This window comes from Salarias fasciatus, chromosome 2 (assembly GCF_902148845.1).
Source record: "Salarias fasciatus chromosome 2, fSalaFa1.1, whole genome shotgun sequence".
In the NCBI taxonomy this organism is placed as follows: Eukaryota; Metazoa; Chordata; class Actinopteri; order Blenniiformes; family Blenniidae; genus Salarias; species Salarias fasciatus.
In genome coordinates, this window is record NC_043746.1 from 21,951,992 (window position 1) to 21,963,113 (window position 11,122).

At 45.7% G+C, this 11,122-nt stretch overlaps 1 protein-coding gene across 1 annotated transcript; it reads right to left on the reverse strand.

Annotated features, from left to right (window-relative positions):
- Nucleotides 1-4,449: 4,449 nt before the first annotated feature.
- Nucleotides 4,450-7,267, reverse strand: LOC115407062 (uncharacterized). The gene is made up of 6 exons (XM_030117423.1): nucleotides 7,261-7,267; nucleotides 6,836-7,162; nucleotides 5,392-5,571; nucleotides 5,177-5,302; nucleotides 5,049-5,077; nucleotides 4,450-4,861 (listed from the first exon to the last, which is right to left on the reverse strand). The coding sequence occupies exons 2-6, from the start codon at nucleotides 7,086-7,088 to the stop codon at nucleotides 4,733-4,735; spliced, it is 717 nt and encodes a 238-aa protein (XP_029973283.1). The 5' UTR covers nucleotides 7,089-7,162; nucleotides 7,261-7,267; the 3' UTR covers nucleotides 4,450-4,732.
- Nucleotides 7,268-11,122: the final 3,855 nt, after the last annotated feature.

Consider the following 11,122-nt stretch of genomic DNA (forward strand, 5'->3'; position numbering starts at 1 on the left):
AGATGACATCCTCACCTGCGCCAGACCTGTGGGACGAGCTGTGTGTGGTCACCGACCTCTGCCTCCGTCTTCACAGGAGCGCTGTTCAGGCTTCGGGACGAGCCATGGCTCTCATGGTTGCCCAAGAGAGAGCCAGGTGGCTGAACCTGTCCAGCCTCTCCCAAAAAGAGAAGGCGAACCTCCTCGACGTGCAGGTGGACCCAAAGGGCCTGTTTGGCCCAGCCGTGGCCACCATGCAGAGACGATGTGAGGAGAAGAAGAAGGAGGGAGAAGCACTCCAACTGTGTCTCCCCAGAAAGATGCCTCCCCCTCCTCCTACTGCACCCAGACAGACTTTTGCGCAGGCCGTGGCCAGGTCAGCCTACCGGACCCCAAAACGTCAGTCTCAGCCGACAGGCTGTGTGTCCAACAAGCCTCCTGAGCTGAAAGGTGCTTGGCTGAAAAAGCCTTCTGCCACCAGTGTGACGTCAGGGGACCAAGCTGGCCCTCCTGCCACTCTGGGGGCCAAAAAGAAGCGCCGCGCCACCTAGAGCGCAGCCATCGAGGGGGGAAGACGGGCTCCGCCAGACGCCAACGTCGTCCCTCCCGAGTCATGTTCTGGTTCACATGTTCGAGGTATGTTCCAGCCCACGGAAGAGGCGTGCAGAGGCCATGGAGGCACTCACAGTTCACGGCCCAGTGAAGAGAAGAACACTCGGACCTGCAGAGAGCTCAGAGGAGCCACAGCGGAGTCCCACAAGCACACACCAGTGCACAAGCACACACCAGTGCTCATGTTCTTCAATAAACTCTTCATTAAAGATGTTTCAGAGCGCGCATCCAGGCCTGAGGCCAAGGGCGCAGCCAAAAACATTCAAAATAATGAAAAATCATATATGTGTGGCACGGGACACACCTGTGCAGTCGCACAGGGGGCCTCTAGAGGGAGCCATTGCTCCATCTATGAGGAAGCAGGCCAGCACACCTGCTGTGGAAAGCAGAGCTGCTGTACCGCTGTCCGCCTCTGTCCAGCATGGCGCTCACACAGAATCCCCGCTCGGCCCGCTAGCGGCCCGAGCCCAGCAGTGGCGGGCATGTGGAGCAGCAGATTGGGTAATAAAGACCGTAACCAGAGGTTACAGGCTCCAATTCGCGTCTGCTCCTCCCCGGTTCAACGGGATATTGCAGTCGCTGGCTCGGGGAGAAAAAGCTCGTGTTCTGCAGGAAGAAATCACTTCTCTGCTGATCAAAGGAGCTATTCGAATAGTGCCGCTGGATCAGAGCCAGTACGGTTTCTATTCAAGATATTTTCTGGTCCCGAAGAAGGACGGGGGGTTATGGCCGATTCTGGATCTGCGCTCTCTGAACAAGTACATGAGAAAGTACAAGTTCAGGATGCTGACGCATGCAGTCCTAATCCGCCTCGTGCGTCCAGGCGACTGGTTTGCATCCATAGACCTGAAGGACGCTTACTTTCACATCCCTATTTACCCCCCTCACAGAAAGTATCTCAGGTTCGCCTTTCAAGGCGTAACATACGAATACCAGGTGCTCCCATTCGGGCTTTCCTTAAGCCCGCGGGTGTTTGTCAAATGCACCGAGGCGGCCATCGCCCCCCTGCGGCACAGGGGCGTGCGTGTGGCAACTTACATCGACGACTGGCTTCTCATGGCGCAGTCGTCACACCAGGCCCAGGAGCACGTGAGGCTGCTCACGTCACATCTCACTGGCTTGGGTTTCACAATAAACCGGGAAAAGAGTGTTTTGACACCCACTCAGAAAATCCCGTTCATTGGCCTGTCACTGGACTCAGTTGCGTTCATGGCTCACCTGTCGGCGGAGAGAGTGAAAGCCTTTCAGGCTTGTCTGGCACAATTCCGCAGAGGCGCACTTCTGAGGTTCAGGACGTGTCTCAGACTACTAGGACTGATGGCATCAGCACTGGTAGTTCTTCCACTTGGCCACTTGTACATGAGACCGTGTCAGAGATGGGTGACGTCACTGAGGCTGAACCCGGTGCTCCACGGTCGCCGTCACGTTCTTGTTTCCTCCGCGTGCGCTCTGGCGCTGCGCCCATGGAAACGCAAAGGCTTTCTCACTGCAGGCGTTACCATGGGGACGGTCCTGGTGAGGAAAGTGATCACTACAGATGCCTCTCTGTCGGGCTGGGGAGCCACGCACGAGGGCAGGATAGTGAATGGCACATGGGGCGCGCAGGTGCGCGGGATGCACATAAACTGCTTGGAGCTCCTGGCTGTCTCGCTGGCACTGAAACACTTTCTGCCTTTCCTGAGAGGGCAGCATGTGCTGGTCAGAACGGACAATACCACGGTGGTGGACATATATCAACAGACAAGGGGGACTGCGCTCGCATCACCTTCACAGTCTGACACACAGACTGATCGTGTGGAGCAGCTCCCACCTGTTATCGCTGAGAGCAACGCACGTCCCTGGCATCCTGAACCGGGGGGCAGATCTGCTCTCCAGAGGGAATCCTCGCTGCAGGGAGTGGAAACTCCACAGCGTAATAGTGACCCAGATATGGCAGAAATATGGACAGGCAGAGGTGGACCTCTTCGCCTCGGGGGAGAACGCCCAGTGTCCCCTGTATTTCTCCCTGTTGGACCAGAGTGCTCCCCTGGGTCTGGACGCTTTGGCACACGAGTGGCCGCGCGTCTTGCTGTACGCGTTTACCCCGTTAGAGCTGATCACTCCTACGCTCGCCAGGGTGCGGCAGAGGGGGCTGGCTCTGATTCTGATAGCTCCGCGCTGGCCAGGGAAACACTGGCTGTCGGAGATATTTCAGATGTTGTGCGGTCAACCTTGGCCCCTGCCCCTCCGCAGGGACCTTTTGACGCAGGCACGCGGAGAAATCTTTCATCCTCACCCGGAGCGCATGGCGCTGTGGGCTTGGCCCGTGAAAGGTTTAACCTGCTGACAGGTGGGCTCCCGCATAACGTCATCGTAACTATTCAGAGCGCCAGAGCCTCGTCCACACATCGTGCGTATGAGGGAAAATGGCAGGCTTTTGAAAAATGGTGCGTAAGGGCAGGTCTGGTGGCTTTTCAGAGCCCCGTCCCTGCTATCCTGACGTTTCTGCAGGAGCTGCTGGATAACGGTCTGGCTTTCTCCACCGTCAAAGTGTATTTAGCCGCTATATCGGCTTGTCACTTCGGTTTTGGGGATAAGACGGCTGGCCAGCATCCTCTTATCTGTCAGTTCATGAAGGGAGCGCGGCGGCTTCGCCTGGTATCCAGGAGCTTGACTGCGCCCTGGGATTTATCCTTGGTGCTCGAAGCTGTGTCACGCCCGCCTTTTGAGCCACTTCAGCAGGTGGACCTGCGGATGCTCTCCCTGAAAACGGCTTTATTACTCGCGCTGGCGTCTGCGAAACACGTGAGTGATATCCATGCGTTATCGGTGAACCCGGCCTGCATGCAGTTTTTCATGGGGGGACATAAGGTTTTATTGAAACCTAACCCCGCATTTGTGCCTAAGGTTTTTAACCAGGCAACTTCGTATCGCCCTATCGAGTTGGCGGCGTTTTATCCCCCTCCTTTCACGACGCAGGAGCACGAGACGCTTAACGCGCTCTGCCCTGTGCGTGCGCTGAGGGCGTATGTTGACAGGACAGCCGGACTCAGGAAGTCCGAGCAGCTGTTTGTGTCATGGGCCGCATCACATCTGGGAGATCCGCTCACTAAGCAGCGTTTATCTCACTGGATCGTGGACGCTATTAGCGTAGCTTATAACAGCAGGGGGTTGCAACCTCCTGCGGGGCTGCGCGCACATTCCACGCGTGGTGTGGCCGCGTCTTGGGCGCTTTTCCGGGGGGTTTCTGTGGAAGAGATCTGTGCGGCTGCCAGTTGGGCGTCGCCTCACACTTTCACCAGATTCTATAACCTGGATGTTACTGCGCCATCAGTGTCTCATGCTGTGTTAGGCATGGGTTCTGTACCCACTGTGTCTGCCTGACCGGCTGGACATATGCGCCTGGTCTTCGAGGTAAGCTTGTCTGGCAATACGGGAGTCTCTATATCCCATAGTGAGATACCGAAACGAATGTTGAAAGAGAACTTTAGGTTAAGAAGTTAACCCCGGTTCTCTGAAACATGAGTGAGGTATCTCACCAGACCACCCTCCTTGCCTGGAGCGAGGAAGAGGTGTGCTTACAATGACTGAGGAGATGACGTCGACGTGGGGCTCTTATAGCAGGGGGAGGCCCCTCCCTGCGGAGCCGACGTCACGTTAGTCTGCCAGTCAGGACTGGCGTAGTGTAATATTGCTTCTGGGGAACAACGCTGGGGACGTGTCCCATAGTGAGATACCTCACTCATGTTTCAGAGAACCGGGGTTAACTTCTTAACCTAAAGATCTCATTTCATCTCTCCACACGCTCTGTGGTCAGTGATACTTTGGCTCCATCTAGCGGCGCGGATGCGTATTGACCAACTACCGTAAGTCTGCGATTATAACACGACCCCACTTTTTAGGATGCAATTTCTGGGAAAAAAACATCGTCTTATATTCGGGCCAATACGGTATATTGAAGTATGAGTCTTTATGAAAGAAAGAAATCTTCTAATCACACAAGAAAGATTATACTGCTTGATTGTAGGAATATGAGGCACTGTAACTTGTTATTTTCACTTTCAGTAAATATTTGTATGCAAGCTGGTGTCATCAGTAAAAATCTAAACAAATAAACAATAACATTGCTACCGTTTAGCTGATGAAGAGGGTAAATTGTTCTTCAGTGGTGAAAACGCACATCACTGTAGATCGTCTCTTTCTGAGGTGAGGGTGTGTTTCCTCTTTCTTCTTTGGTAACTTTTCTCTTGCTGAATGTTGGTGCAGAATAGGTCAATGAAGCTTCCTCTCTCTGAGGAAAAACATCAATCAATCAATTTATTTTTGTATAGCCCAGTATCACAACAACAGTTGCCTCAGAGGGCTTCAAGATGTTACATTGATTGGTATGAACATGAACATGAACTTATAGGTAAATAAATGAATTATGTACAAAACTTAAGTATTTCAACAACTTCTGTTTTAATTTGAGACTTTACCTGCTGATCACTGCTGGTTGGTTCAGCACCTGTTTTCAACAGAATTAATTCAAATAAAAGTAGGTTTTAATTAACTGACTGCTGCACATGGTGTTAAAATATATTGTTATACCAGAAACTTGAATTACCGCTGTCACTGTTCTTCTTCTTGATTTTCCAAATGAGACAGATTGAAACAGTCAAACTTGCAGCCAAAGCAACACAGAGAATGCAGAGAGCTATTTCTGTATTATTCAAAGCTCTTGTGTTGGAATCTGAGAAAATAAAACATTCATTAAGCTTTTTGGATATATATATATTTTTTTTTAGAAACTATTTCCCCCAGAAAATATTCAACACTGACCTTCCACTTTCGCTCCATTTCCAAACATGACCTCTCCACATGCAGCCACAGCACAGTAATAAGTGCCGTCATCAGAGACAGTGACCTTCCTAAAGAAATTGTTGAAACATACAGACTCTCCTGGGAGAACCTCATCTGATGGACGGGCTTGAATGATGTTAGAGATGGCAGATTGTGGTCCTGTGAAATACACATGTGATACATCAGTTTGAATTTAGTAAAAATATGTTTGTAAAGCAATAATTAAATGAGGAGGTAAGTTAATAAGTGATTAATAGAGAAAATAAAAAGCAAATCAATAACCAAATAAAAATATTTAAGAAAGTCGGACATTTCAGATATGTCCGTGTCAACACCACCGTGAACATTACACTGTATTCTAGTTTTTTCATGTACATTTAGGTTGAAAACATGATATGGTTTGTTGTTTGAGCCATCAGTGAGGTGCACTTGGGGTGGGATTCAATAAGTTCGCTTCTTCGCACTCTCTTTCCAGTGCTCAGGAATCGATTCAGTTTTTCTTTCTTGCCTTTAAATTGTGTGTATTTTGTCAAGTACTCGAAATAAATAAGCTAAACTAAACTCCTAGCCACCTTAAATAAGTGGAGTGGATTCATAGAGCACTATATTCAGTTACTATCTCCCAAAGTTAGACAGTGTTAGTCAGATTCACTCATTCACACACCGGTGGAGTCAGCTATCATGTCCTCCGTCCACTGAAAGCAATGTTGATTTTAATGCCTTGCTCAAGGACTTTTTGACATGTGGAATGAAGGGGAATTGATTCTGCAACCTCCTGATAGAGGGACAATCCGTTCTACCAACTGATCCACAGCCAAAAATGACCGATGACTAAATAATCTCACTTCATTAATTCCCTTGTAGAAATTCCTTTTCTGCATTGACCCGTCCTATTTCCAGACCACAGTTTGCAGCCACATTAAGACACTCCGGGCAGCTGATGGGGGTCAAGGGTCTTACTGAGGGACCGCTACAGTAAAGGAGTACAGTGAGTGAACAGTAAATAAGGTAGTAAATGATGACATAAGAAAAACAAGGAAATAAATTTGTCAAAAAAAGTTGAGTCAATAAAAGAAAATAAGCCAGCAGATAAATCAATGATGATATGAGTGACTGAATATTTAACCCATTGTGCTGTAAGTGAATGAAAATAAGGGAGTCAAGAATTACATTTTGTAAGATTTTCAATTTGCAAACAAAATTTAGATTAGATTACATTACATTACTTTAGATTACATTAAATTTCCTTCATTCATCCCAAAGCGTGGAAGTTTACAGTGCAACAGCAGAAAAAACACAGTGCAATGTGAACAGAAGAAAAATGCTAAACACAACATAAGCGTACCATAAAATTTTGGGGGGGAATTTAAATATAAACGATTAAAAGAGAGTCCAAGATAAAGCGCAAAAATGTTTACCTTACCTTCAATCTTGAGAAACACTCGTCTCCTGAAGGTCATTTGAAGGGTTTCAGTTCGGATGCAGTAGTAAAGTCCAGTGTCACTGATCTGAGTTTGATTAATGTACAGAATAAAAGTTCCAGGTTCTTGTTTGGTTGTAAAATGAGGAGACTGATGAACTCCTTCATAATCAAAGCCATACGTTCCTCCCAAGAATTCAGGCTTATGACCAGAAATGATTCTAAACCAAAATATGAATTCTTTGTGCTCAAACATACGAGGACACGTCAAAGTCACATTTTGTTGAGCAGCAACAGACTTTATCTCAAGGTTTTGATCATTTGTGCAGCCTGAAAGAAACAAGCAAATTCATCAAGTAGAAAAACATAAATGGTCCTTCATGACTCGTTGCTATTACGATGGATCAAAATTTTGTAGAAATACTCACAGCCCACTGCGATCATCAACAGAAAAGCAAATATGACAAACATTTTCTGAGAAATCCTCCACTGACTGTGTTTCAATCAGAGCGTCTCCACTTCTTTTGTAATCTCATAAAGTGGGAGGGTCAGACTTCTCAGTGATCTGATTGGCTTCTCATCACACTGAAGGATGTGATGAGAACAAATCATATAAACATGATGGACGACCCCTTCATCAGAGCACATGGAGGAGCTGCTGTACAACATGAGCCACAAGATGTTATCAAACTCATCTGATACATTTCTTAGAAGTCAAACTGAGGCAGAGGGTTGAAGCTGTTTATAGAGTCTTTGATGAGGTTTTGAAAAGTGTCTCTCTGTTTTCTGAGTCCAGAAGGAAGAAGAGTTGCTCAGGATATTTCACCAGATTGTAGAATCTTCACAAATACCAGAAGTCCTCACCTTGATGCTTAGAGTTGCCAACCGTTCCTTGAAAAACGGAATCGTTACGGATTTGGACGTAAAAGTGTGTGTTCGGTATTGAGCTGAAAAGGAATGCACTCTGTTCCGTATTTTTGTGAGAGTCAAAACGTGAGCAATGGAACATGTGCTTTTTTATGAAAACTTACAGTAAATTGTTCACCGGCTCTCTGACGTTCTGTGACCAATGAGCTGACAAAACATGGCTTGACAACACAGAATCACTCTTATGTCATTGGTCCAAAAAAGACCGTTCCGAGTAGGCTACGGCAGTTCATTGGCCAATAGTCAGTTTCGTCACAGAGCGCATGGGAAGAAGTAAATCAAAACATTAAAGCACCGTGCAGCATGGCTTCCATAGACATGTAAGTTTGTGCCGTTTACATATCTGATATATTATGTTTAGTTCATTGATTTGTGTCTGCTGCTGCAGACTGTACACCCTAAAAAAATGAATGGTAAAAAACAACCCAAATTGGTTTATTTTTTAACCCAACACTTAATCAATATTGGACCAGCCCAACAGTAGTTATTTTTACCCAGCAAAATGGGTTGGTCTTCTTAACCCAACAGATGGGTTCACAGATTTAATCCAATCATTGGGTCAAATCAGTTTTACTCCGGGTCGATTCTACCATATGATTGGGTTGAATATTGTGCTCATTTTTAACCCAACTGTTGCATCAAATTAATTTCAGCCCTGGGTCAATTTTACCATATATATTGGTTGAATGTGCCCAAACTCTGGGTCAAATTAACTACAATTCTGTGTTAATTCAACTAAACACATTGGTTTAGTCTTCCAAAAATTGTGATTCATAGATAAATTAAAATAATACAACCGACAGATCCCCTTTCTCAGCCTCGCTGGTAGTGTCCCACGGAAGGGACAGGCTCTTACAGTTGGTAGCAGCTTGGCCACAGGAGTTGCTGGAAGGTGCCACAATGCGAGGACCAACTACCTTCAGGGCTCCAATCCAGATTTTTCTGTAGGGGGGTCTCTCTCAGCCTTTGTCACTCCCATGACAACCACAAGGCAGCGGTGCTATTTTATCCATAGCTGGGGTGTTGTGAAACACAGATAGGGAGAGACAGGAGTTGAACCAACAACCTCTTGATTGTAAGACGACTGCACTCCCCACTAAACCACAGCTGGCAATGCAAATATTATACATAGTGGAGCTAGCAAGAGACACATATTAGCTAGCTATTTGGTTAATGCTAACTACATGGAGGGCGCTCGCTCAAGCATATTTTTCTGTGGATGAGATTACATGATGACATGTTTATTTACATTACATATCTAATTCACATGACATTATGCCGCACAGTCATGTGAATTAGATATGTAATGTAAATAAGCACAACCCTGTACTGCATCAGAGAGCCAGAGGAACATTTCTGTTCTTCTGTGTTGCAGAGAGAGGAGACGGAAGTGACACAGGACCCGTTGACAACCCAACAGTGGTCAAAACAACCCATGTGCTGAGTTTAAAAATCTGTGTTGGGTCTGATGGACTCGAACCCAACACAAGAGTTGCAATAAATAACTCCAAATGTATCATAATAGCCCAAATTGGGTTACTGATTTCATAACCCAGCTATTGGGTTAACAAAATGACCCAACATTTTTTAGTGTGTAGTGTTTTCAGTTTAGAAACGGCACCTTGTTGGTTTTTTTGTTCAGAAGGTTTTTCAGTTTTGATTTTGCACTTTTTAGTTGAAAATAAAAAAAGAACTTGTTAAAATCCAGAAGAGACAGCAGCTGTTTGATGTTATTTTGCACATTTAGCAATAAATATAGAATAGAATAGAATAGAATAGAATAGAATAGAATAGAATAGAATAGAATAGAAGACTTTATTAATCTCACAGTGGAGAAATTTACAGGTGTATAGGCTCATAGAACCCACAGCGGGGTGCAAAAGTAATGAATGGTGCAATAATTAACAAGTAGTAGTGCAAATCATAGTAGGACTGATAGTAGAAGCTCAAGACAATGAAGATCTAACTGTATGTACAACATGAATCTTAAAAATATAACAGGAAATATATAATATATACAATGCAATATGCAATATACGATGCAATGTATAACTATACAGGATGATATATAATATGTACAATATGTTTTAGCAGAGTGAATGGATACAGCAGAGTGAATGGATGACAAAGTGTCGCTGAATTTCTTAAGGAGGGGGGTGCAGGATACTATAATGTCCAAGATTATTGCATGTGTTCTACACAGTAGAATTGTGCAGTCTGACAGCGGTGGGGATGAGAGACCTGTGGTAGCTCCTTCCTGCACTGAGGGTCTCAGTCGCCACTGAAGGAGCTGCTGAGCTCCTCTACCGTCCGGTGCAGTAGCTGAGAGCTGTTGTCCATGATGGATGATACTTGAATGATAACTGTCTCACTGTAGGCCTCAAATACAAACTGATCAAGCTGATCATGAGTCATTACAATCTTGCTACTGTAGGTGTAATGCAGTAGCCTAATGTGTTTTTATTGTATGTAATAGGTATAACTGTGGCAAAATGCTGTTATAGATGAGTTTTTGACCCCCCAAAAACCCATTTTTTTTCAGCTGCCGGCGAGAGGCGTCCCTTATTTCAATCTCTGGGAGTCGGCAATCCTATTGATGCTTAACAGACAAATTTCCTCTGTTCTCTGTCATTGGCTCATCAATTTTAGCTTTTATAAAATAAGAAGAACTGTGGGAGCAGTGTAAAAGTCTCTGAGAGGAGGGAGTGGTCTGATCATGATGGTCTGATGATGATATACTCAACCATCCTCTCCACCTGCTGCAGGTCCTTCCTGGTTGGTTTCCACTGTACAGCTGGAGAAGCACAACATGCAGGAGGAGGTCAGGAGGCTCTCGATGACTGAATCATAGAAATGAATCAGCAGGGGGTGAAGAGACAAGTTTGTTTAGTCCAGTCTGAGTCTTTAACTGACTGGAGATGTTTGTCGTCTGGTCAGTTATGATGTGGACACCAAGGGATTTGAATCTTTCCACCTTCTTCACCTCCTGATCATATATGCAGACTGTCAGTCTAAAATGATTTCCGTCTTGTTCACATCCTGGTTATGTGAAAACATCCATCCATCCATTATCTAACCTGCTTGATCCTTCAGAGAGCAACTCCACACAGAAAGGCTGGCATTTGAACCCAGGACCTTCTTGCTGTGCGGCAAGAACTCTCACCACTGCATCACTGTGCAACCCAGAACATCATTTAAACATTTAAAAATAACATTATGAAATATTCGGCTGTTGTTTCATATCTATATTACGAAAACACTTTGTCTTAGAAATTTGACTTTTTCAGCTAATCAGACCCCAGCAACTGTCTTTTTTTTTTCCTCCCTTGTCCTGTTCAGCAGCTGGGGTGTGCAATATTGTAT

Bases quoted from the DNA above. Each gene is read 5' to 3' on its own strand.
- LOC115407062 (XM_030117423.1), bottom strand. From the start codon at position 7,088: ATGTTTGAGCACAAAGAATTCATATTTTGGTTTAGAATCATTTCTGGT. The intron at 5,572-6,835 runs GTAAGGTAAACA...TGTATTTCACAG, and splicing joins AGTGTTTCTCAAGATTGAAG to GACCACAATCTGCCATCTCT. The intron at 4,862-5,048 runs GTAAAGTCTCAA...GTTTTTCCTCAG, and splicing joins CAACCAGCAGTGATCAGCAG to AGAGAGGAAGCTTCATTGAC.